The sequence below is a fragment of the Erythrolamprus reginae genome, chromosome 6, assembly GCF_031021105.1.
Source record: "Erythrolamprus reginae isolate rEryReg1 chromosome 6, rEryReg1.hap1, whole genome shotgun sequence".
In the NCBI taxonomy this organism is placed as follows: Eukaryota; Metazoa; Chordata; class Lepidosauria; order Squamata; family Dipsadidae; genus Erythrolamprus; species Erythrolamprus reginae.
The window spans coordinates 4,735,785-4,762,523 of NC_091955.1; the positions used below are offsets into that span (position 1 = coordinate 4,735,785).

The 26,739-nt window shown below is 40.9% G+C and overlaps 1 protein-coding gene across 13 annotated transcripts in view; it reads left to right on the plus strand.

The window, feature by feature from the left end:
- MAGI2 (membrane associated guanylate kinase, WW and PDZ domain containing 2) overlaps window positions 1-26,739 on the plus strand; it is a 526,993-nt gene that overhangs the window by 275,703 nt on the left and 224,551 nt on the right. For all 13 annotated transcript variants that reach the window (XM_070755140.1, XM_070755141.1, XM_070755143.1 and 10 more), the window contains one exon: window positions 17,175-17,294. In XM_070755140.1, the coding sequence (XP_070611241.1) occupies window positions 17,175-17,294 (120 nt within the window). The remainder of the gene's footprint in view (window positions 1-17,174; window positions 17,295-26,739) is intronic.

Below are 26,739 nucleotides of genomic sequence, written 5' to 3' on the forward strand. Positions count from 1 at the left end.
GAGGCTCCCCTCACTGGGAAACCCCACCTCCGGACTTCCTTTGCAAGCCAAAGCTCCGTTCTTTTGCTGCTGGGATTTCCCTAAGTCTGGGATTCAAAGCAGCGCTGGGATTCAAAGCAGCGCTGGCAAAAATGAAGGGAATCCCAGCAATGCAAGAATGGGCGCTTTGGCTGGCACCGGAAGTCCGGAGGTGGGGTTTCCCAGCGAAGGGAGCCTCAGGGATATCCCAGCAGCGCAAGAACACAGAAGTCTGGAGGCAGGGCATCCCAGCGCCGGTGGCTTGGGTTCGTAAGGTGAAAATAGTTTGGAAGAAGAGGCAAAAAAATCTTAAACACCGTGTTCGTATCTTAAAAAGTTCATTAGAAAAGGCGTACGTAAGATGAGGTACCACTGTATTTTAAAATTCCTAGCTATATTAAGATCAATTGCACCCATTCGAACAGCAACCATACAATCATTCGTTGGCCAGAGGCTAAGATCTAATCGGCCCAACCCTGAAGACGTAAATGAGTCTTAAGACTCTTGCGGAAGGCGAGGAGGGTGAGGGGCAGTGCAAACCTCTGGGGGGAGCTGGTTCCAGAGGGTCGCAGCCCCCACAAGGAAGGCTCTTCCCCGATGTTCTGCTGGGCTCTCTGGTAGAAGCCTCCCGAAAATTCAAGGGTACAAATTTCAGACACACACACATTTTAAAATTCAAAACAATGTCCTTTATCACAAAATTCAAAAGAAACAAAGCACCCTTTTTGTATTGCAAGGAGCACTCTTCCCCAAAACAACCTTGTCGGCTGTACAAGTCCTTTAATCAGTCCTTAACTACTTAGCTAGTAGCTGTGAAGAAACATCACAGCCCTCCTTCTTCCCACGAAGTGAAACACACACAAACTTTACTCTGCTTTGGTGTCAAAGGCGTGAAAAATCCACAAAGTTCAGACACAGCGAGGCACAATCCTAAAGAACTGCGATCAGATAATCTTCCACAATGGCCAAACTAGCACGCTGCTATTTATATCAGCAGCCCTAATTACTGGAGCCCCACCCAAACACAGGTGGCCTCTCTTATCTTCTGTAATATGTCCTCAATTGGTCTTTTCTACGCATAACTCTGCGCTTGCGTGGGTCCAAGACTTCCTCATCTGAAGTGACTGAAGATAAGAAAGATTGACAGCCTGGGCTGTGTGCCAAACCCCCCTCTTCCAAGTCACTCCCACCTTCTTCTTCGTCGGAGGAAACTGAACTCCCTGATTCTGTTGGCAATAAAACAGGCCTGTGACATGTTGAAGTTTCCCCTGCATCCACCTCCACATTCCCTGGGGCAGGAGCTGGGCCAGAGCCAACCACAACATCCTAGGCCCGGCCAGGCGACATTGTCTAGTTGACGGGACCCGGAGAAGGGCAACTCTGTGGGACCTAACCGGTCGCTGGGATTCATGCGGCAGAAGGTGGTCCCGGTCCGATGCCATGTAGGGCTTTATAGGTCATAACCAACACTTTGAGTTGAGTCTGGAAACCAATTGGCAGCCAATGCAGTCCGCTGCTTTCTGCACAATTGCTTATCCATGCTGCTCAAATTGATGACTATACTCACGGATAGGGAGGCTTTGCAATTAATATCTATCCATATCTAGGAATATCTAGGAGGCACCATGGCTCAGTGTTAAAGACGCCGAGCTTGCCAGCTAGAAAGCAGGCAGCCTGGGTTTGAGACCCACACGCCATGCGACAGGATAAGCTCCCGTTCCTTGCTCCAGATCCTGCCTGTTCTGCCTCCAGTTACGAACGTATCAAAACACACCACTCATTTTGAGTAAATGAGTTCACAAGTACAGTGTTCCCTCGATTTTCGCGGGGGATGCATTCCGAGACCGCCCGCAAAAAAGTCGAATTTCCACAAAGTAGAGATGCGGAAGTAAATACACTATTTTTGGCTATGAACAGTATCCCAAGCCTTCCCTTAACACTTTAAACCCCTAAATTACCATTTCCCATTCCCTTAGCAACCATTTAGATTATTACTCACCATGTTTATTTATTAAAGTTTATTTTAAAAAAATGTTTTTTAAAGGCAAATGAAAGTTTGGCAATGACATATGACGTCACCAGGCGGGAAAAACCATGGTACAGGGGAAAAAACCGCAAAGTATTTTTTAATTAATATTTTTGAAAAACCGTGGTATAGATGTTCCGCGAAGTTCGAACCTGCGAAAATCGAGGGAACACTGTAGTCTTATAAAGTCTAACATTGTAAACAGGACCCTTAAACAACTGATACTCACCAGATACTCCATGTGATTCTTGACCATTTCCTTCCTTCCTTATTCCTTCTGTTCTTTACTTCCTAAAGGAAGAATAAGTTGATCTAAAATAAGGTTTCATTTACATCTTATTTTTTAAAAAAATATATTTTTATTTCCACTTGAAAAAAAGGAGAGAGAAATAATGAAACACCAGGGAATTGGAACACAACCTAGAATCAGGTTCAATTTTCAATTTTTTTTCTGTTTACTTTTAAGTAATTGTTGCTTCGAAAACAGCAGGATGCTGTTAGCATACGCACTCCATATCAATATCAGCAGCCATCGTCAACACAGTGAAAAAACCCCGATACAATAATAAAAAATGTTAAAATTACATTACTGTAAATTCTATCCAGGCTGTTCAACATCTACTCTGATTGATGGATGGATGGATGGATGGATGGATGGACGGACGGACGGACAGACAGAGATGGGTGGGTGGATGGATGAATGGGTGGGTGGGTGGAGAGAGAGAGAGAGATAATCATAACTATAACCATAACTATAACAACTAGAGAGGCCCCACAGAGGCTTCTCCCCACCTTTTCTGGGCCTGTTTCTTCCCAGGAGATTCCTAGAGAGGCCCCACGGAGGCTTCTCCCCACCTTTTCTGGGCCTGTTTCCTCCCAGGAGACTCCTAGAGAGGCCCCACATAGGCTTCTCCCCACCTTTTCTGGCCCTGTGTTCTCCCAGGAGATTCCTAGAGAGGCCCCACAGAGGCTTCTCCCCACCTTTTCTGGGCCTGTTTCCTCCCAGGAGATTCCTAGAGAGGCCCCACAGAGGCTTCTCCCCACCTTTTCTGGGCCTGTTTCCTCCCAGGAGATTCCTAGAGAGGCCCCACAGAGGCTTCTCCCGGCCTTTTCCAGTTACAGTTTCGGAGGCTCGGGTTTGTAAGTGGAAAATGGTTCTTGAGAAGAGGCCAAAGAATCTTGAACACCTGGTTCTTATCTAGAAAACTTCGTAAGTACAGGCATTTGTAGGTAGAGATACCGCTGTATTAATTTTCTTAAAAAAAAAAAAAAAATAGCAGCCTCAGTAGGAATTTTTGAATTTCCTTTCAACTTTTCTTTCATTCTGGTGTAATTGAGTTTTAGAAAACTGCTATGCAATGTGAAAAAAATAAATAAAAGCTAGTGGTTAAATCTCCAACAGTACTACTTATCTTGCTGATAATCGGATCGAACAGGCTATATCCTCTCCACCGTTTAAATTTCTTGGTTCTTTCCTCTTGGTGAAAATAAATATTTGTTAATGAGATGAGAGAGGACTTGTCTGGACCAATTCCTTCCTTGTGCTCATCCCAAACTTTTAATATGCTGCTTATTATCACATAATCTCTCACGAGCTGTTCATTTCTGCTTTATGGGTCCAGATATCTGTGTAGACCATCTGGAAACTCTTCTTTTTCAATGGAGGTAGCTCAACCGTAAAGGAATACTGTACAATCTCCGAATTGAGTCAAACGGACATAATTTAGTACCCTCCTTTCCACTTTCATTAGAAACGTTTAGAACACAATAATTTTGGAAGACCATTTTAAAATGGCTTTAAATCTACCTATCAAAGAGTAGTTTTAACTTTCTTGAGCCGCCATTCCAAATCTGATTCTAATCAATATAGAAAGAGCTACATTGGGAAGAAAAAGAGTAATAAAAGTCATACTTCCTAAGGTAATTATTATCCTTCTTTTGTATACTGATACTTTGTATTGTTACATTTTCAGCCTTTGTTTCGAATCCATCCGTGCCATTTTTCCCAAATTCGTTTAGATTTTTTGCTTTCAATCCCCTTAATTGAATTTGTCATTTCATCCATCTCAATACATTTATATAGAAACATAGAAACATAGAAGTCTGACGGCAGAAAAAGACCTCATGGTCCATCTAGTCTGCCCTTATACTATTTTCTGTATTTTATCTTAGGATGGATATATGTTTATCCCAGGCATGTTTAAATTCAGTTACTGCGGATTTACCAACCACGTCTGCTGGAAGTTTGTTCCAAGGATCTACTACTCTTTCAGTGAAATAATATTTTCTCACGTTGCTTCTGATCTTTCCCCCAACTAAATTCAGATTGTGTCCCCTTGTTCTTGTGTTCACTTTCCTATTAAAAACACTTCCCTCCTGAACCTTATTTAACCCTTTAACATATTTAAATGTCTCGATCATGTCCCCCCTTTTCCTTCTGTCCTCCAGACTATACAGATGGAGTCCATGAAGTCTTTCCTGATACGTTTTATGCTTAAGACCTTCCACCATTCTTGTAGCCCGTCTTTGGACCCGTTCAATTTTGTCAATATCTTTTTGTAGGTGAGGTCAACAGAACTGGACACAGTATTATTCCAAATGTGGTCTCACCAGCACTCTATATAAGGGGATCATAATCTCCCTCTTCCTGCTTGTTATACCTCTAGCTATGCAGCCAAGCATCCTACTTGCTTTCCCTGCCGCCTGACTGCACTGACTGCATATATTTTATCAATAATTAAGCTCTCTGATGGAGTTTGTTCATTTTTCCATGTTTGTGCCAATGAGATTCTGACTACAGTGCTTATATGTGTTATGAGGAAGAGCGTTTGTTTGGTATAAGATCTTTTCCAAATTCCTAAGAGTAAACCTTCTGGTGTGTATTCTATCTTCTCTTTTATAATTTCGGTGTCGTGGATGCATTTTATCAAGTGGGATCCGTTCTATGGCTTGGTCCATCTCTCATCCCTTCCAGCTCTATTCCGACCGAATGAATTTGTGATGCAGTTTGCAAGGCCAGCGTGCCTTTCGATAAGCCCACTTTTCCTTTCCAAATATTACAGATTACATTCATTCCCGCGGCGACGCTTGTCGGGGTTAATTGGAGTTGAAATCTAAAACCTCTAGGGAGCCCTGTGTTATAATGTGTATAATGTTGGATCATGTTGTGCAGGGCAGGTGCAAACAATGTCATGTGCTTGGAGAAAGATCCATAGCAAGGCAGGAAAGTTTCCATCGGTACGTTTAGAAAATGTTCTGTCGGGCTCTCTGGTAGACTCCTCCCCAAAATTCACAGGTACAAATTTCAGACACACACACACGTTTGAAAATTCCAAACAATGTTCTTTATAATGAAAATTCACTTAAACTAAGCCCTCTTTTGGTATAGCAAAGAGCGCTCGTCTCCAAACAAACTGGTAATTTGTACAAGTCCCTTATCAGTTCTGTGATACTTAGCTTGCAGCTGTGAGGTCATTCACAGTCCTTCTTCTTCCACAAAGTGAAACACACTTTGCTCTGGTTTAGTTTCAAAGCGGGAAAAAATCAGCACGCAAAAGGTCAAAGTCAGCAAGACAGGCACGAAACACAATGATCAGATAATCCTCCACAATGGCCAAACCCACAGGCTGCTATTTATAGCAGCCTCACTAATGACCACAGCCCCACCCAACCACAGGTGGCCTCATTTTCTTTGATAATAATCTCTCAGTTGTTGCTGCCTATGCATCGCTCTCCGCATGCGTGGCTGTATCATTAACTCTTGTTCTGAATCCAAGGAGGAGCTAGATAATTGATCTCCTTCTAAGCTGTCTGCCACACTCTCCTCCTCCCTGTCACTCATGTCTTCTTGCTCAGAGTAGCCTTCATCAGCAGATTCCACCGGGGGCAAAACAGGCCTGCAGCATGTGGATGTCTCCCCCACATCCACAGTCCTAGGGGCAGGAGCTGGGCCAAAGCTCACCACAACAGAAAAGTACTAAATTGATGCTGAAATGTGCAAGTTCAGGCAGTGATACAAACAAACAAACATTTTCTCTTACTGTACTTGTCTTGGGTCAATGAAGGGCTGCAATACGAATTTACTACCACGCTGTGGGCGTGGCTTATTCTGTGGGTGTGGCTTGCCAGTCATGCGACCGGGTGGGAGTGGCTTGATGATCATGTGACTGGGGGTGGCTTAAAGGTCATGTGACTGGCTGAAAGGTGGCCAACTTGACATCATTCACGTCAAGGGTTTGGGTTAGGGTCCCTGGCCTCTCCTCGCCTCAAAGAGATACATAGAAACATAGAAACATAGAAGATTGACGGCAGAAAAAGACCTCAAGGTCCATCTAGTCTGCCCTTATACTATTTCCTGTATTTTATCTTACACTGGATATATGTTTATCCCAGGCATGTTTAAATTCAGTTCCTGTGGATTTACCAACCACGTCTGCTGGAAGTTTGTTCCAAGGATCTACTACTCTTTCAGTAAAATAATATTTTCTCACGTTGCTTTTGATCTTTCCCCCAACTAACTTCAGATTGTGTCCCCTTGTTCTTGTGTTCACTTTCCTATTAAAAACACTTCCCTCCTGGACCTTATTTAACCCTTTGACATATTTAAATGTTTCAATCATGTCCCCCCTTTTCCTTCTGTCCTCCAGACTATATAGATGGAGTTCATGAAGTCTTTCCTGATACGTTTTATGCTTAAGACCTTCCACCATTCTTGTAGCCCGTCTTTGGACCCGTTCAATTTTGTCAATATCTTTTTGTAGGTGAGGTCTCCAGAACTGAACACAGTGTTCCAAATGTGGTCTCACCAGCACTCTATATAGCGGGATCACAATCTCCCTCTTCCTGCTTGTTATACCTCTAGCTATGCAGCCAAGCATCCTACTTGCTTTTCCTACCGCCCGACCACACTGCTCACCCATTTTGAGACTGTCAGAAATCACGACCCCTAAATTCTTCTCTTCTGAAGTTTTTGCTAACACAATTTCCCTCTCTATTTACTATTACTGAATATCCAAAATATACTATTTAATTCTATGTATATATGCCATATGTGTACATATGTATTACAGGCGCACAAAAATATACATTGTCTACTATATAAACGGTATGTGTATGTAGACGCACACAGCTCTTCTGAAATTATACCCATTCAACCTCATTTACTGTCATAGGAGAAACATACCCAGAACCCAGAAGGGAAAAAAAGAAAAAAATTCAAAATTTTTCTACCAGTTCTGCATACCTGATGTACCCGTAGGAGCCCATCACTGTCTTGGGTGTTCCCTTCACACTGTGAATAAATCAGAGCCAACATTGATGGAATGAAGCTGTCTTAGCTCTTCCTCCTAAAGTCATTCCATGCTTCCCTGAGGCTGTGGAGAGAATTGATAGAAACTGTCACCTGGATATGAATGTAGAAAAAGCATAGAGGAACTCTGTTGTCATTTCATGAAATCCTGAGATTAGGAAGGGAGAGGAGAGCACTCAGGAGAGGAGAGGAGAGGAGAGGAGAGATTAGGAGGTGAGAGGACTCAGGGAAGGAGAGGAGGGGAGGGGAGAGAAAGTGAAGAGGAGAGATTAGGAGGGGAGAGGACTCAGGGGAGGAGAGGGGAGAGAAGAGGAGAGATTAGGAGGGGAGGGGAGAGGACTCAGGGAAGGAGAGGAGGGGAGGGGAGAGAAAGTGAAGAGGAGAAATTAGGAGGGGAGAGGACTCGGGAGGAGGGGAGGAGAGGGGAGAGAAGAGGATAGATTAGGAGGGGAGGGGAAAGGACTCAGGGTAGGAGAGGAGGGGAGAGGAGAGAAGAGGAGAGATTAGGAGGGGAGGGGAAAGGACTCAGGGGAGGAGAAGAGAGTAGAGTACCCAGAGGAGAGGAGAGATTAGGAGGGGAGGGGAGAAGATTCAGGGGAGGAGAGGAGGGGAGGGGAGGGAGATGACTCAAAGAGGAGAGGAGAGATTAGGAGGAGAGGGGAGAGCACTCAGGGGAGGAGAAGAGAATAGAGTACTCAGAGGAGAGGAGAGGAGAGATTAGGAGGGGAGGGGAGAGGGTTCATGGGAGGAGGGGAGGGGAGAGGAGAGAAAAACAGAAGAGGAGAGATTAGCAGGAGAGGGGAGGGGTGAGGACTCAGGGGAGAAGAGGGGGAGGGGAGGGGAGAGAAAGAGAGAGGAAGAGAGATTGGAAGGTGAGGGGAGGGGAGGGGACAGGGGAGGAGGGGAGGGGAGAGAAAGAGAGAGGAAGAGAGATTGGTAGGAGAGGGGAGGGGAGAGGACTCTGGGGAGAAGAGGGGGGAGGAGAGAGGAGAGAAAGACAGAAGAGGAGAGATTAGCAGGAGAGAAGAGGGAAGAGGACTCAGGGGAGGAGAGAGGGGAGGGGAGAGAAGAGGAGAGATTAGGAGGGGAGGGGAAAGGACTCAGGGGAGCAGGAGAGAGTAGAGGACTCAGAGGAGAGGTGAGGACAGATTAGGAGGGGAGAGGAGGTTACTCAGGAGTGGAGAGGAGAGGAGAGAGGACTCAGAATGGAGAGAGGGGAGAGGAGGGGACTCAGGGGAGGAGAGGAGAGAAGAGATTAGAAGGAGAAGGGAATGGACTCAGGAGAGGAAAGGAGTGGGAAAGGAATGAAAGGGGGAAAGGGGAAGGAAAGGAAAGATAGAAAAGAAACGAAAAGAAACGACAAAGAAAAGAAATATCAAGGACTGGTTTTCAATCCTCTTTACGGCAGTTATAAACACATAAACCCTCTCTCAGATTATATCATCTCATACTAGAAGCTAATCAGCCCTTGAGTTAGTTTATTCCTTTAATCAGTTGTGCCAATCCAGAAAAAAAAATGAGTTCTGAATAACCCATCATTCATCTAAGCCTAGGAGGTAATTGAATGAAAGCAGGCAATTTATAACAGATATTAAATAATAATAAGCCCAGCAAACAGAACAAAAGCTGGCCTTCGCAACATATTGTGTAGCATTGCAACTCAGACAATAAGCAAGCAAATCCTTTGTTGTGTTCCGGGAACTAGAGATGGCACGAAATTTCTTTGAGGATGGAAATTCAGATTTTGGACTCCAGAAGAAAATTAAATAATAAGGCGATTGACTGACTAAGTGTGACGGGGTCATGTTCTTGTCCTACCAGCTGCAGTGATATATTTTCTCCATGACAATCTCTGCCTCAGTTTGGTCTTTCAGGTCTTCCAATGATTGCCAACACCGGTGTAATTGAGTCCCTTCCACCTTATGGATAGATGTCCTCTTCTCTTTCCTTCCATATTTCCGAAAGATTGATCTTTGCATCGTGGTCATTTGAGGCTGGTCACTTGTACCTCAAAAGGAGAAATCTGGACTGATTTGTTCAACATTTGTTGTCCCAAAGGTGCTTTTTCAAGAGGCAACTGGACTCTGCTTTTTCTTTGAAGATACTGTACTTCATTTCTTATCCAGATTACTTAATATTAACCGCTCCAAACTTGACTAAAAAATATGACTTCAGTAACCGAGCTGTCAAAGCATGGAACTCATTACCAGACTCCATAGTGTCATCCCCAAACCCCCAACACTTTACCCTTAGATTATCCACGGTTAACCTCTCCAGATTCCTAAGAGGTCAGTAAGGGGCGAGTACAAGTGCACTAGAGTGCCTTCCGTCCCCTGTCCTATACACGGGAAGAAACCCAAATATACCAAGACCGTCATACCTGTACCCGTGAAAATCTACGAAAACAAATATATATATATATGTATGTATGTATGTATGTATGTATGTATGTATGTATGTATGTATGTATATGTATATATATATATATATACACACCCACTAAAACTCTCATTGTGCATTGGACAAAATAAATAAATAATAAATAAATAAATAATAACTAAGATGCCTAAGTATTGCCCACAAGTATTGCTGCAACATCCTACCTGTCGGCGACTACTTCAGCTTCAACCACAACAACACAAGAGCACACAACAGATTTAAACTTAATATTAACCGCTCCAAACTTGACTGTAAAAAATATGACTTCAGTAACCGAGTTGTTGAAGCGTGGAACTCATTACCGGACTCCATAGTGTCAACCCCAAACCCCCAACACTTTACCCTTAGATTATCCACGGTTGACCTATCCAGATTCCTAAGAGGTCAGTAAGGGGCGAGTACAAGTGCACTAGAGTGCCTTCCGTCCCGTCCTATTGCTCTCCTATATCTCCTATACCTTTCTTCTATTCCTATATCTGTTCTTCTATTCTTTCATTGATATGTTCTATTACTATACCTTCTTTTCTATTATTTCTTAGATATATTTTACTATGAGTATCTCCTCTATAACCTTCATCACGTATTTTACTGTGTGTGTGTGTGTGTGTGTGTGTGTGTATAGAACAAGGCCGAAATGGGACCATCCTATTCTCCCTTAATTTTAAAATTCCAGCTAAAAAAACCATTTCACACACACACACACACACACACACACACACACATATATATACGGTATATATATATATATATATATATATATATATATATATATATATATATATATATATATGTAGATTGTTCTGAGTTCGGGTTTTGCCCCGTGTAATATTTTGACACTCAAAATATTAAACGGGGCAAAACCCGAACTCAGAACAATCTACATATATATACCCGTGAAAATCTACGAAACGTATATATATGACATAGTTTTGAATTTTCAAAACGTGTGTGTGTCTGAAATTTGTACCTGTGCATTTTTGGGAGGAGTCTACCAGAGAGCCCGACAGAACATTTATTAATCAAATTTATATGCCCACCCATCTTATGGAGGGTGACTCCAGCCAGCATATAATAACGGTAGCTCTACTCTTATTTTCTACCTGAAAATGGTATTTTGATTTTTGTTTTTCCAAATCAAACAAAACTCAAAAGTTTTCTTCCCTGTCATGCGTATCTGCTCGCTTATAAAGAACATTTAATGTCTGGTCCATCTGGGAGTTTAGACGCGACCAATAAATTAATGAAGGTCCCTTGGAAAGGATGTTCTTTTGTTAGAGGTAGGCGGGAATTCTTTGCCTTGTTCCTCAGTGGCGGGAGTTATTTCTGTACGGCATCCCAAACAAAGCCACTCATTAAATATTGGCAGGATTTGCTGGCAGCAAGGTATATGCAAGGTCATATTATGAATTTATCTGATGCTTAATAAAGATTAGTTGTTCGGTGCCGCAGGAGCCCTCCGGCTTTATTAAGATGTGAAAAGCTTTGCAAATATTTGTCAGTAACAAGCTGTTGTTTCTTTCAGGGCATGCATTCACTTTTGGTGTGTGTCCAGAGCAACAATAGTGTGTTGTGTGCTTGGGAGATTTCGTTTGAGTTCTTTCTTTCTTTACTTTATTTACGTATTTGTCGAACAATTATAGAATGGTAATTTGTACAAATAAAACATTAGGTAAGTAATGATAAAAAAGTAATGATAGAAGACAATAGAAACATAGAAGATTGACGGCAGAAAAGGACCTCAACACTTTAGAAAAGGTCCAACGATACTTCACTGGAAGAGCCCTTCACTCCTCCACTTGAAACAGAATTCCCTACGAGACTAGACTTTCAATCCTGGGCCTAGAAAGCTTAGAACTACAATGCCTTAAACATGATCTAAGTATAGCCCATAAAATCATCTGCTGCAACGTCCTGCCTGTCAACAACTACTTCAGCTTCAACCGCAATAACACAAGAGCACGCAATAGGTTCAAACTTAATATCAACCGCTCCAAACTTGACTGTAAAAAATATGACTTTAGCAATCGAGTTGTTGAAGCGTGGAACTCATTACCAAGACTCCGTGTGTCAACCCCCAACCTCCAACATTTTTCCCTTAGACTATCCACAATTGACTTCTCCAGGCCTGCAGCATGTGGATGTCTCCCCCACATCCACAGTCCTTGGGGCAGGAGCTGGGCCAGAGCTAACCACAACACTGTATATCCATCCTAAGTTAAAATACAGGAAATAGTATAAGGGCAGACTAGATGGACCATGAGGTCTTTTTCTGCCGTCAATCTTCTATGTTCCTATGTTTCCAGACTGATGGACCGGTTAGCCTTCAGTGTGAGATAAACTTTTTTGCCAGAACTGCTGGCACTCCTAATAAAAGAATCATGGATTTAACTCCAGAGGGTTTATCATATTTGGGGAGCTGCGTCAGAATTCTCGGTTGAGATTCTCCAGTGAAAATCTGTGAGGCCTCTCAACGGTGCCCACGAACATAAGCCTCTCCACACTTCCCATTTATGCACAGTGCGAACTGGCAGACAGCCTATGCTGCCGAGTGGGGAAATTGCCTCCGTTCCTACATGCTAAATGCTTCCGAAACTACTCCTAGACAACACCCCCCCTGCAACCTATAAATTATACAGCTCTCCCATGTGCCTGGCTATCGGCTTCCCATCTGCCATGTATAGAGAGAGCCCAACGTTTGCGCATTGGGTATATAATTGCGCATTGAGCGTATAATTGAAGCTCCTTGGGAAAGGGGAACAGATACCAACACATAAGCTCCAGTGTACATCAAAGATATCAGAGATAAATCATGATCACAGTCGTTATATTTTTATTTTTTTAATATTTTTATTAAATTTTTATTACAACAAACAAAAAATTACTTAAAGAAAAAGTGCCCAACACCAATAAACCCCACCACCATTTAGGGGGTTAAATTATTTACAATAAATTTCAATTTCTTCCTTGGCTCCGGTTTACATTTCTTTACATACAAAAAGTGATTGGAATTTATTTTTCACATTGTCGTCATAAATTCTACTTAAGATATAATTTTTCACCTTATTCCATCGTGCCATCAGCTTCTCCAATTTATTTTCATCAAAGTTATTTAATCTTATTTCCATAATTTCGAAGTGGATGTGGTCCACCATGTACCAGTACCAATTCTGGATTGTCCATTTATTACTCTCCTTCCACCCTAATACCACTACTGCTTGAGCGCTTTCCAAAGCTGCTGTTTTGATTTCTTCAAATTCTCGTAATTCCCCGTGTTTAACTAGTGTTGCTAATTCTTTCGTAATTATCCAATTAATGTTTAGCATATTGTTAATTTCATTCTGTAGTTCCTTCCAAATTTTTTGAACTTCAACACATTCCCAGAACATATGCATGAAAACTCCTTTTATTTGGCAACCATGCCAGCAATTTCCTTTTCCTTTCCTCTGGAAGTGTGCTAGTTTTACTGGCGTAAAGTACCATTTATGTAAAATTTTCGATCACAGTCGTTATAAAAATGCATTCGTCATGAACCCTAAGATCCAACACTTAGTGACAGTCATAGGATATTAGATAAGCAATTAACAAAAAATATTTATTTATTTTTATTTATTTATTTTGTCCAAAACATAATGAAGGTTATAGAGGATGTACTCATCATAAAATGTATCAATCGAAGTGTTATGCCGGGCTTCACCTTACAAGCCCCAATTAAGACAGAAATGTAAATTCAAACACACACGCTGTTGTAAAGTAAACAGAAAAGCCATTCATCCAAAATAAAAGTCCAAAGATGGGCTACAAGAATGGTGGAAGGTCTTAAGCATAAAATGTATCAGGAAAGACTTAATGAACTCAATCTGTATAGTCTGGATGAAAGAAGGAAAAGGGGGGACATGATCGGAACATTTAAATATGTTAAAGGGTTAAATAAGGTCCAGGAGGGAAGTGTTTTTAATAGGAAATTGAACACAAGAACAAGGGGACACAATCTGATGTTAGTTGGGGGAAAGATCAAAAGCAACATGAGAAAATATTATTTTACTGAAAGAGTAGTAGATCCTTGGAACAAACTTCCAGCAGACGTGGTTGGTAAATCCACAGGAACTGAATTTAAACATGCCTGGGATAAACATATATCCATCCTAAGATAAAATACAGGAAATAGTATAGGGCAGACTAGATGGACCAGGAGGTCTTTTTCTGCGGTCAGTCTTCTATGTTTCTATGTTTCTATTTTCAAGGGTGTTAATGTCTGAGATGCGATATGCGTTCCAAACAGATGAGCTGTATTTGAGGATGGGTCTGGCGAAAGTTTTGTAAGCTCTGGTAAGCAGTGTGAGATTGCCAGAGCAGAAGCTACGTAGGATTAGGTTTACAGCTCTTGAAGCCTTCTTGGCTATTTTGTTGCAATGGGCTTTGGCACTTAAATCTTTTGTTGTTAGTATACCAAGGTCTTTAACCGAGTGGGGATTATCTGTGATAATTTGGTTATTCAGTTCGTATTTCAAGTTCAGATTCTTCTTCCCAATGTGTAGGACAGAGCATTTGCTAGTTGACTGCTTAGATAAGAAACTGCTTAGTTGCTAGACTTTGTGCAAGTTCCACTCTTTCCTTCTTTGTTTTTTCCCTCCCAAAGAAATACCGTGAGAATCCTGCACTCTAAGCCCTCTAAACTCTGGTTTAATGAAGGCTGCACTCCAGCCAAGATGGGAAAATTTAGCCCAAAGAAATGCCTAATTCTGTAATGATGCCCCTTCTCAGGGTTGTTTTTTTTTTTTTGGCTCATTAAAAAAATGGCTGCAAAAAGCTTTTGAGGGAGAAAGGGCATCGTTATATATCAGCGAATCGGGTTAAGTTCCAACAAGCAGTGAAAAATAAAAGTAATTATCTCTTTTGGCATTTTGTTCCTTGACCCTCTGCAAAAATCTGGTTTTAGTGCCAAGTAACCAAATTATCTTTAAAATCCTGAATAGAACTTTTCCGGGTTTATTAAATGCTTGATGGTCTTCTTCTCTGGATGACTCATTCGTCTTTTCTTTTGATCATTTCCTGGACTGGTCCTTGGTTGTTGTAATAAGGAAGACAAATAATAATGATTTATCAGTGAAGAATGGTGAAAACCCCACTGAGCACAGGGATTTTGCCAGAAGTACTGAAAAATAAATCAGAGGAGAAGAGAGAGGAGGAGAGGAAAAGGGAGGAGAGGGATGGATAGGGAAGGAGAGGAGGAGAGAGGAAAGGAGAGAGGAGGAGAAAGAAAGAGGAAAAGAGAGGGAAGAAGGAAAGAGATGGAAAGAGATGAACGATTGTTGTAAAATTGGATGAAATATGGTGTACTGTATATAAGAAAGAAAAACAGGCAAATTTTTTTCCTTTGATGGTTATATAACCAATACCGTACTATAATAGAGGGCAACTTATGTTATAATATGATGGATGTTATCATATATTACTTTATATGTAACTGCATATTTGGATAGATAGATAGATAGATAGATAGATAGATAGATAGATAGATAGATAGACAGACAGACAGACAGACAGACAGACAGACAGACAGACAGACAGACAGACAGACAGACAGATGATACATACATAGATAGACAGACAGACAGACAGACAGACAGACAGACAGATAGACAGACAGACAGATAGATGTAGGTAGGTAGGTAGGTGGGTGGAGGGAGGGAAATAGATAGATAGATAGATAGATAGATAGATAGATAGATAGATAGATAGATAGATAGATAGATAGATAGATAGATAGATAGATAGAGTGACCCAGGGGAAGAGCCTTCTCTGTGGTGGCCCCGGCCCTCTGGAATCAACTCCCCCCAGAGATTACAACTGCCCCCACCCTCCTTGTCTTTCGTAAATTGCTTAAGACCCACCTGTATCGCCAGGCATGGGGGAATTGAGATATCTCCCCCAGGCTTTTACATTTTTATGCATGGCATGCGTATGGTTCATGGTTTTTAAATGATGGAGTTTTTTAGATGTTTTTTAATACTGTATTAGATTTGTTTCCATTGTAACACTGTTATTATTGTTGTTGTGAGCCGCCCCGAGTCTTTGGAGGGGGGTGGCATACAAATCTAATAAATTATTATTATTATTATTATTATTATTATTATTATTATTATTATATTATTATTATTATTATTATTATTATTATTATTATTATTATTATTATTATTAAGTGAATTTAGTCCAATCCCCCTTCGGATGCTGCTGACCCTTAACTAATTCTAAGCAGGTGCTAATCCTTGGTTGAGAGGCCAGTGATGGTGAACCTTTTTTTCCTTGGGTGCCAAAAGCATGTTTCCATGTGTTATCACACATGCACGAGTGCCCACACCCATAATTCAATGCTTGGCGATGGCACCCCGCTGGAGGCCTGAAACAGCCCATTTCCCAATTTCTGGTTGGCCTGGTAGGCCCATCTTTCGCCCTCCCCAGGCTCCAGAGTCAAAAATGCCCTTCCCCATCCCCCTGGAGACTCTCCAGAAGCCGAAAACGCAATAAATAAATAGTCTATTTATTGTCCAATTGTCTCTCCTATATCTCACATTTCTTTTCTTCCACTCATATATCTCTTCCTCTATCCTCCACTGATGTATTGCATTTTATTCTTATATCTTCACTCCTATCCTTCCTTCCTTCCTTCCTTCCTTCCTTCCTTCTATCCTTCCTTCCTTCCTTCCTTCTCTCCCTCATTCACAGTGTTTAGAATGCAGTATTGCAGGCTGACTCTGCCCACTGATAGGAGTTCAATCCTGACCAGCTCAAGGTTGACTCAGATTTTTGTCATTCTGAGGTCAGTAAAATGAGGACTTTGATTGTTGGGGGTCATATGATGACTCTGTAAACTTCTTGGAGAGGGCTGTAAAGCATTGTGAAGTGATATATAACCTTCCTTCCTTCCTTCCTTCTTCCTTCCTTCCTTCTATCCTTCCTTCCTTCCTTCCTTTCTTTCCTTCCTTCCTTCCTTCCTTTCCTTTCTTTGATATATATTCTACATGGTTAATCTCATTAACCTTCATTATGTATTGGACAAAATAAATAAATAAATAAAAATCAAGTTTAATTGGACCAGAACATTTTATTCTTATATCTTCACTCCTATCCTTCCTTCCTTCCTTCCTTCCTTCCTTCTATCCTTCCTTCCTTCCTTTCTTTCCTTCCTTCCTTTCCTTTCTTTGATATATATTCTACATGGTTAATCTCATTAACCTTCATTATGTATTGGACAAAATAAATAAATAAATAAATAAAAATGAAATGTAATTGGACCTGAACATGTGGACCTGATCTTTCAGTTTTCCATGATCTTCTGCTTTTTGCTCCACATATGATTCTATTTTCTTTCTTTCCTCTAAACAGGCACTACAAGGCCTCATAAAGAGGGAGAAGTCCCTGGTGTGGATTATATTTTCATCACTGTTGAAGATTTTATGGAACTAGAGAAAAGTGGTGCTCTTCTAGAAAGTGGAACCTATGAAGGTAAGTGCAAAGCCTGCCTGGCAGTCGCGCGTTTCTTCCGTTTTCGAGAGTTGCGTTAGGGAATCCCCTTTGAATGTGTCACAATATGTGTTTTCTTGCCTTTAGAAGAGAGGGAGGTTTTGGTCATCTATTTTCACAGGAAAGAGTGAAACACAGGTGGCGATGGTGATGATGATGGTGGTGGTGATGGTGAAGGTGATGATGAAGGAGGAGGAAAAGAGAAGAAGTAGATGGTGGTGGTGAGGATGATGATGAAGAAGAAGAAGAAGAGGAAGAGGAGGATGAGATGGTGGTGATGATGATGATGATGATGATGATGAAGAAGAAGAAGAAGAAGAGATGATGGAGGAGGAGGAGAGGAGGAGGAGATGGTGATCATGATGAAGAAAATATACTAATGAGAAGAAGGAAGAGAAAAAGTAGGAGGAGGAGGAGAAAGATGATGATGATGATGAAGAAGAAGAAGAAGAAGAAGAAGAGATGATGGAGGAGGAGGAGGAGAGGAGGAGGAGATGGTGATCATGATGAAGAAGGAAGAGGAAAAGTAGTAGGAGGAGGAGAAAGATGATGATGATGATGATAATGATGATGACGACGATGATGATGGGAGAAGGAAAAGGGGAGGAGGAAATGGTGATCATGATGGTGAAGAAGGAGAAGGAGAAGGGGAAGGAGAAGAAGAAGAAGAAAGAGAAGAAGAAGAAGAAGAAGAAGAAGAAGAAGGAGAAGAAGGTGATTATGATGAAAAAGAAGAGATGCTGATGAGAAGTAGGAGGAGGTGGTGGTGGTGGTGGTGGTGGTGGTGGTGGTGGTGGTGGTGATGATGATGATGGAGGAGGAGGACAGGAAGATATGGTGATGATGATGAAGAAGAAATGCTGATGAGAAGAGATACTGATGAGAAGGAGAAGAAGGAGAAAGAAATAATGATGATAATAATAATGTCCATTCAGTCATGGACGAATGAAGAGTGAATCATCCTTGGAGATGCTATGGGCTAGGTCACTCCACATCTCCACACTTTCCAATCTTACACTGATGTTTCTTATTCTTGGTGGTGTCAGCTTTGATGGCCTGGTTCCCTTTTACCATTATCTTCCAAACATAATTCTCGGGGGTGGGGGCAGCCCTATGGAATCAGCCCCCCCCCCCCCGAGATTTGTACTGCCCCAACCCTCCTGGCCTTTCGTAAGAGTTTAAAGACTCACCTATGACGCCAAGCTTGGGGTCATTAGATTTTGCCCCCTGGCCGATGAATGTATGGTGGGTTTGTTGAACGAAAGGACATGTGCCTATTTTAATTGTTTCTTTAATTTTTAGATGCAACTTTTAATTAATTCACTGGAATTTTAATTAATTCATTGGATTTGGATATTGTCTTTTTTATATGTTGTAAGCCGCCCCGAGTCCTCGGAGAGGAGCAGTATATAAATCCAATAAACTTAAACTTAATTGCTTTCTCCAATGAGAAACACAAATAGGCCCATGCAATTAAAATCTCCCATCACACAGTTTAAGAAGAAGAATGAATAATGAGGTGAATTCATCCGCCACTTGCAAAGTTATGGGGTCAAAGTTCAACCCCTTCATAATGTGTCCTGGACTGAAATTAGTTTCAAGTGGAAAATACTTTTGTATAATGAACTAGATTCCTTCTTCAGCAGAGTCTCTGCGACAGAGCTTCTAATGAATGGACATGTCAACCTCACAATGCGCTCACACGCATCTTCTCTCCCGTTATTAATTGTCTCACACAAATTAATGTGCTTCAGAAGCCCTTTCAGCACTTTTAAATTAAGGGAAGAAGGGGGCTTTAACATGTTCCCCCCTCCCACAAACTGAATGGAAGATAGGTAGGTAGGTAGGTAGGTAGGTAGATAGATAGATAGATAGATAGATAGATAGATAGATAGATAGATAGATAGATAGATAGATAGATAGATAGGTAGGTCGGTAGGTAGATAGGTAGGTGGATAGGTGGATAGATGGATAGATGGATAGATGGATAGGTAGATAGGTAGATAGGTAGATAGGTACATAGACAGATAGATAGATAGATAGATAGATAGATAGATAGATAGATAGATAGATAGATAGATAGATAGATAGATAGATAGATAGATAGATAGATAGATAGGTAGGTCGGTAGGTAGATAGGTAGGTGGATAGGTGGATAGATGGATAGATGGATAGGTAGATAGGTAGATAGGTAGATAGGTACATAGACAGATAGATAGATAGATAGATAGATAGATAGATAGATAGATAGATAGATAGATAGATAGATAGATAGATAGATAGATAGATAGATAGATAGATAGATAGATAGATAGATAGATAGATAGGTAGGTCGGTAGGTAGATAGGTAGGTGGATAGGTGGATAGATGGATAGATGGATAGATGGATAGGTAGATAGGTAGATAGGTAGATAGGTACATAGACAGATAGATAGATAGATAGATAGATAGATAGATAGATAGATAGATAGATAGATAGATAGATAGACAGACAGACAGACAGACAGACAGACAGACAGACAGACAGACAGACAGACAGACAGACAGACAGACAGATAGATGATACATACATAGATAGACAGGCAGACAGATAGATGAAGGTAGATAGGTAGGCAGGTAGGTAGAGGGAGGGAGGGAGATGGATGCATGGATGGATAGATAGATAGAGAGACAGACAGACAGACAGACAGACAGACAGACAGATGATACATAGATCGATAGACAGACAGACAGATAGACAGATAGGTTTAGGTAGGTATGTAGAGGGAGGGAAGGAGGGAGGGAGGTGGATGGATAGATAGATAGATAGACAGACAGACAGACAGATAGACAGACAGACAGACAGACAGATAAATAGATAGATAGATAGATAAGTAGATAGATAAGTAGATAGATAGATAGATAGATAGATAGATAGATAGATAGATAGATAGATAGATAGATAGATAGATAGATAGATGGATAGATGATACATAGATAGATAGACAGATAGGTGTAGGTAGGTAGGTAGAGAGCTTCAATTTGAGATTGACGTTTTGCTTCCAGAAGCTGGGATGAAACACGATGGTCATAGAAAAATTAGTAAACAAACAGAATAATTAATCCCTTCTGCCTACAGTTACCTGCAACAAATTCTCTATTTTTCAACAGCACCTGAGGAATATAAACAGCTCCTAATTAATGTTATACTCAAATTGTTGTGTACCGTGTAGCTTTGCCCTTAAATCACCGTAAGATGAACAAATTAAAAATTGAGGTCTATAAATAGCCCTTCTGCTCTCTTCTTTGCTCCACACAAACTTTAGCATGTCCTCCCAAGAGAAGAAGTTGAAACAGTTTACGTCCAAGACGTAAAAACTCTATGGATTTTTTTCACAGCCTTCTTTCTGACTCCTGCAATATATAGGGTGCAGTTTTGAATATTGTAATTATTTTTTTTATTTGTCTTTTTATAATCTACATATGTAAAAGCCAAATACCACTCACGCATCATAAAATCTCCAGAACCATAAAGCCTACAAACTTGAAATTTGGCATGTATGTTCCTCTTCGCTTCTAGGTGCTCACTAAGAAAGGATTTTTTGAAATGGCCATCAGATCATTAATATTTCTTATATTATTATTAACAAGATCTGATGCTAAGGAGTTAGACGTTCTACTCCCCCTCCCCACCTGAAAAGAACCCTGTTCCAACTGCCAGTCGCTTCACATCCCGTTTTCTCAGTTCAAACTGGCAGACGTTCCACTCATTCACTCAGAAGTGGTCTGGGCCAATGTATCAAGCCCGATCATAATTAATCATTTATTTCCAGGCTTTAAGTGTCAGTTTATCAAGCCCAATCACATAGTTCCTGTTCTGTCGGGGTCTCTGGTAGAATCCTCCCAAAAATTCACAGGTACAAATTTTAGACACACACACGTTTGAAAATTCAAAACAATGTTCTTTATAATGAAAATTCCCTTAAACCAAGCCCTCTTTTGGTATAGCAAAGAGCACTGGTCTCCAAACAAACTGGTAATTTGTACAAGTCCCTTATCAGTTCTGTGATACTTAGCTTGCAGCTGTGAGGCAATTCACAGTCCTTCTTCTTTCACAAAGTGAAACACACTTTGCCCTGGTGTAGTTTCAAAGCGGGGGAAAATCAGCACACAAAAGGTCAAAGTCAGTAAAGCAGTCACGAAACAGAACGATCAGATAATCCTCCACAATGGCCAAACCCACAGGCTGCTCTTTTTAGCAGCCTCACTAATGACCACAGCCCCACCCAACCACAGGTGGCCTCATTTTCTTTGATAATAATCTCTCAGTTGTTGTTGCCTATGCATCGCTCTCCGCATACGTGGCTGTATCATTAACTCTTGTTCTGAATCCAAGGAGGAGCTAGATAATTGATCTCCTTCTGAGCTGTCTGCCCCACTCTCCTCCTCCCTGTCACTCCTGTCTTCTTGGTCAGAGGAGCCTTCATCAGCAGATTCCATCGGGGGGGGCAAAACATACCTGCAGCATGTGGATGTCTCCTCCACATCCACAGTCCTTGGGGCAGGAGCAGGGCCAGAGCTAACCACAACAGTTCCATACAGTGAAGGGCTGCAAAAACATTTACTACCACACTGTGGGTGTGGCTTATTGTGTGGGTGTGGCTTGATGGTCATGGGTCTGGGTAGGAGTAGCTCGCCAGCCATGTGACCGGGTGGGAGTGGCTTGACAATCATGTGATTTGGGGGGGTGGCTTAAAGGTCATGTGACTAGGTGGGAGTGGCTTACCGGGGCATGGACTCTTTTTCAGTTAATTAAGTCACATTATTTGAATAGCCACAAAAAGGACAAATGATAGACAGCATTATTTGCTGAGGAGCACAGTCACATTTTAAGGTTTTGTACTGAACTCACAAGGTTCAATAAGGTAACAGAATAGGCAAGTGGCGCAATTTTCTTTCATTGCTATAAAAGTTCAGTTCTAGATAATGATTAAAATGATTCAAGTCTTTATGGGTAAAAACATACTATTATTTCCTATTTTAAAAGGATCGTACTATGGTACTAGAGCAGGAAGGACAATAAAAAGCTATTAAGTATTCAATAAATACAGTAGTGCATAAACTTCAGTATCGCCGTGTTTTAAAACATTATCTCTGGGACCGCCGTCTGCCGCACGAATCCCAGTGACCAATTAGGTCCCACAGAGTTGGCCTTCTCCGGGTCCCGTCAACTAAGCAATGTCGTTTGGCGGGACCCAGGGGAAGAGCCTTCTCTGTGGCGGCCCCGGCCCTCTGGAACCAGCTCCCCCCAGAGATCAGAGTTGCCCCCACCCTCCTTGCCTTTCGCAAGCTCCTTAAAACCCACCTCTGTCGTCAGGCATGGGGGAATTGAAATTTCCCTTCCCCCTAGGCTTATAGAATTTATACATGGTATGTTTGTATGTATGAGTGGTTCTTTAAATTGGGGTTTTTTAGATTATTTTTAATATTAGATTTGTTTACATTGTCTTTTTATACTGTTGTTAGCCGCCCTGAGTCTTCGGAGAGGGGCGGCATACAAATCAAATCAAATCAATCAATCAATAATAAAATAAAATAAAATAAAATAAAATAAAATAAAATAAAATAAAATAAAATAAAATAAAATAAAATAAAATAAAATAAAATAAAATAAAATAAAATAAAATAAAATAAAATAAAATAAAATAAAATAAAATAAAATAAAATAAAATAAAATAAAATAAAATAAAATAAAATAAAATAAAATAAAATAAAATAAAATAAAATAAAATAAAATAAAATAAAATAAAATAAACTTACTACCCATGGGGGCAGCAATCACTGGTTTTGTAACGAAGCACAGGTATCCAGCTACTAGTCTTTTATAAATAAATAGGTATCCCCAACCCCACCCCTATGGACACCCCAGTCAGATTGTGATACAAGTCTTTTCAGTGTTAGGATAGGTAGACATGCAAAGGTGTAGGAACCAAACTGTTTAGCTGAAGATTGAAGGGTTTGTCAAGAGAAGACACTTTGCAGTCTTATTTTCAATTGCTTTTTTTGAATGACACATCAGAGGTGTTTGAACACTTGAAGGATATTCGCTCTAAGAAGCATTGTTTCTGGAAACAAATAGTGTATAAACCTAGACTATTTGTGGTTTGAGATCTGAATGATGGAAACTTGATATTCTGTTTCCTTTCGAACTGTACTCTGCCTTTTCCTTGGCCAAGAATTTGAACGTTGTTCACATAATTTGAACTACTGTATTTTTCAGAGTATAAGAGTGTTGGCAATGACCTTTAAAGCCCTACATGACATTGGGCCAGAATACATCCGGAACCACCTTCTACTGCACGAATCCCAGCGGCCGATAAGGTCCCACAGAGTTGGCCTTCTCCGGGTCCCGTCGACCAAACAATGTTGTTTGGCGGGCCCCGGGGAAGAGCCTTCTCTGTGGCGGCCCCGGCCCTCTGGAATCAACTCCCCCCAGAGATTAGAATGGCCCCCACCCTCCTTGTTTTTCGCAAATTACTCAAGACCCACCTTTGTCGCCAGGCATGGGGGAGTTAGGATATTCCTTCCCCTAGGCCATTACAAGTTATGTATGGTATGTTTGTGTGTATGTTTGGTTTTTATATTAAGGGTTTTTAGTTGTTTTATTACATTTGATTGTTACATGTTGTTTTTTATCCGGCCCGCCAGTGAGTGACAAGAGCACAGGGGAAAGAGAAAGAAAGAAAAGGGAAAGAGAGGGAGGGAAGGAGAAGTGGAGAGGAAGGAAGGAGGGAAGGAAGGAAAGAAGGAAGGAGAAATGGAGGGAACAAGGAAGGAAGGAAGGAAGGAAGGAAGAATGAAATGAATGGAGGGACAGAGGAAGGAAGGACTGTTTGGGGGGGGGATTTTTTAAAATTTTTCTCTCAACATACATTCAAACAACACAGTGTACCATCTAATTTTCCATAAATAAAATGCGGTATTTTGTTAGCAACTAATATCAATCATCAAAAAAGTTGCAAAAGGGTTTTTTTCTAATTTTGTCATCTAGTTACATTCATTTTCTTTTAATTAAATTCCCACCTTAATGTTCCTTCAAAAAGTGCAACACCAATTATATTTCTAACTTATTAACCATTATGCCAAAGTGCTTCCTTCTTTCTTTTTACATTATTCATAAGCCAAGAAAACCTTGTACTGTATAGCCAATCAGCTGTTAGCAAAAGAAAATTAAAAACAAAACATAAACATATATGAATTTCAGATCTTCTCCCCCCTCTAAATAGTACATCCCCATTTTGTTTTTTACTTTAAAACAAGGTATGTGCAGTGTGCATATGGATTTGTTCATAGTTTTTTTATATAGTCCGGCCCTCCAACAGTCAGAGGAACAGTGAACTGGCCCCATGTGTAAAAAGTTTGGGGACCCCTGCTTCAGACCTACGATAATATTTTCTTCAACTCTACAATAAAGTAGTATTAGCTTATCTGGCCATGTTCCCTGTCTATTCTGCCTAGGAGAGCTTTGCACCTATCTGTCAAGCCTTTATACAGCTGCAGGCTATGCCCTCTCTTATCTGATCCACCCCAAGGCAACCTCTCTCTCTCTCTCTCTCTTTGCCTCCTCTTTGCTACGAACCATTGCAGGCTGCGTATTTAGGGCCCAGAGGCATTCTCGGAAGTAAAGATCTCGCCTCCTTCCCATTTATGAAGCATGTTTAATCTTCCCATATAGGAATGACTGAGTCGAGGGCTTAGTTTAACCCTCTCTAGTGCGGCATTAGGGCAACCTGTGCTTGCCAGCCATTCCCCAACGAACAAAACCTGATTAATGAACAAGCAATTTCTCCCCACAATTAAGTACCGTAATTTTGGGGGAGTATCATTTCCCCCATAAAAGAGGGTGAAAATGTTATGCATCTTATACACTGAATACATCTGGGAAGGCTTGCCCAGCCCATTCCATTTTGGGGATAAAAGGGCCCATTTTTGCAAAAACCAGGGTGCGCAGAGGGTTTGAGAGGCCTGCAGAGTGGTTCTTGGGAGCTGGGGGAAGGCAAACAGGCCCCCACATTTGCAAAAGAATGGGCCATTTTTTTGCAAAACTGTGATGGGTTTCTACCGGTGCAGTCCAGACTGCTGCATCCATTGATGATGTAATTTTGGTATTTTTTTCCCAGCGTCTCCATATCAGAAGAAGCCCCCCCCCCCAGCCCATATTATTATATGAATGAATGAATAAAGAAAATAAAATAAAATCCAGAAATGATGATGATGATGATAATAATAATAATGTTGTTGTTGTTGTTGTTGTTATTGTTATTACTTTATTATTATTATTATTATTATTATTATTATTATCATCATCATCATCATCATCATTATTATTACTTCTGGATTTTATTTTATTTTATTCATTCATTCATTTATATAATAATAATAATAATAATAATAATAATAATAATAATAATAATACAGTAATAATAATAATTGCCCAGGTTCGCCTGGTGCACCAGTTGCGGCCCTATTTGGACAGGGAGTCATTGCTCACAGTCACTCATGCCCTCATCACCTCGAGGTTCGATTACTGCAACGCTCTCTACATGGGCCTACCTCTGAAAAGTGTTCGGAAACTCCAGATCGTGCAGAACGCGGCCACGAGAGCCATCTTGGGGCTTCCCAGATTCGCCCACGTATCTACAACACTCCATGGCTTTCATTGGCTGCCGATCAGTTTCCGGTCACAATTCAAAGTGTTGGTCATGACCTTTAAAGCCCTACATGGCATTGGACCAGAGTACCTCTGAAACCGCCTGCTACCACACAAATCCCAGCGGCCGATAAGGTCCCACGGAGTTGGCCTTCTCTGGGTCCTGTCAACTAAGCAATGTCGTTTGGCGGGACCCAGGGGAAGAGCCTTCTCTGTGGCGGCCCCGGCCCTCTGGAACCAGCTCCCCCCAGAGATCAGAGTTGCCCCCACCCTCCTTGCCTTTCGCAAGCTCCTTAAAACCCACCTCTGTCGTCAGGCATGGGGGAATTGAAATTTCCCTTCCCCCTAGGCTTATAGAATTTATACATGGTATGTTTGTATGTATGAGTGGTTCTTTAAATTGGGGTTTTTTAGATTATTTTTAATATTAGATTTGTTTACATTGTCTTTTTATACTGTTGTTAGCCGCCCTGAGTCTTCGGAGAGGGGCGGCATACAAATCAAATCAAATCAATCAATCAATAATAAAATAAAATAAAATAAAATAAAATAAAATAAAATAAAATAAAATAAAATAAAATAAAATAAAATAAAATAAAATAAAATAAAATAAAATAAAATAAAATAAAATAAAATAAAATAAAATAAAATAAAATAAAATAAAATAAAATAAAATAAAATAAAATAAACTTACTACCCATGGGGGCAGCAATCACTGGTTTTGTAACGAAGCACAGG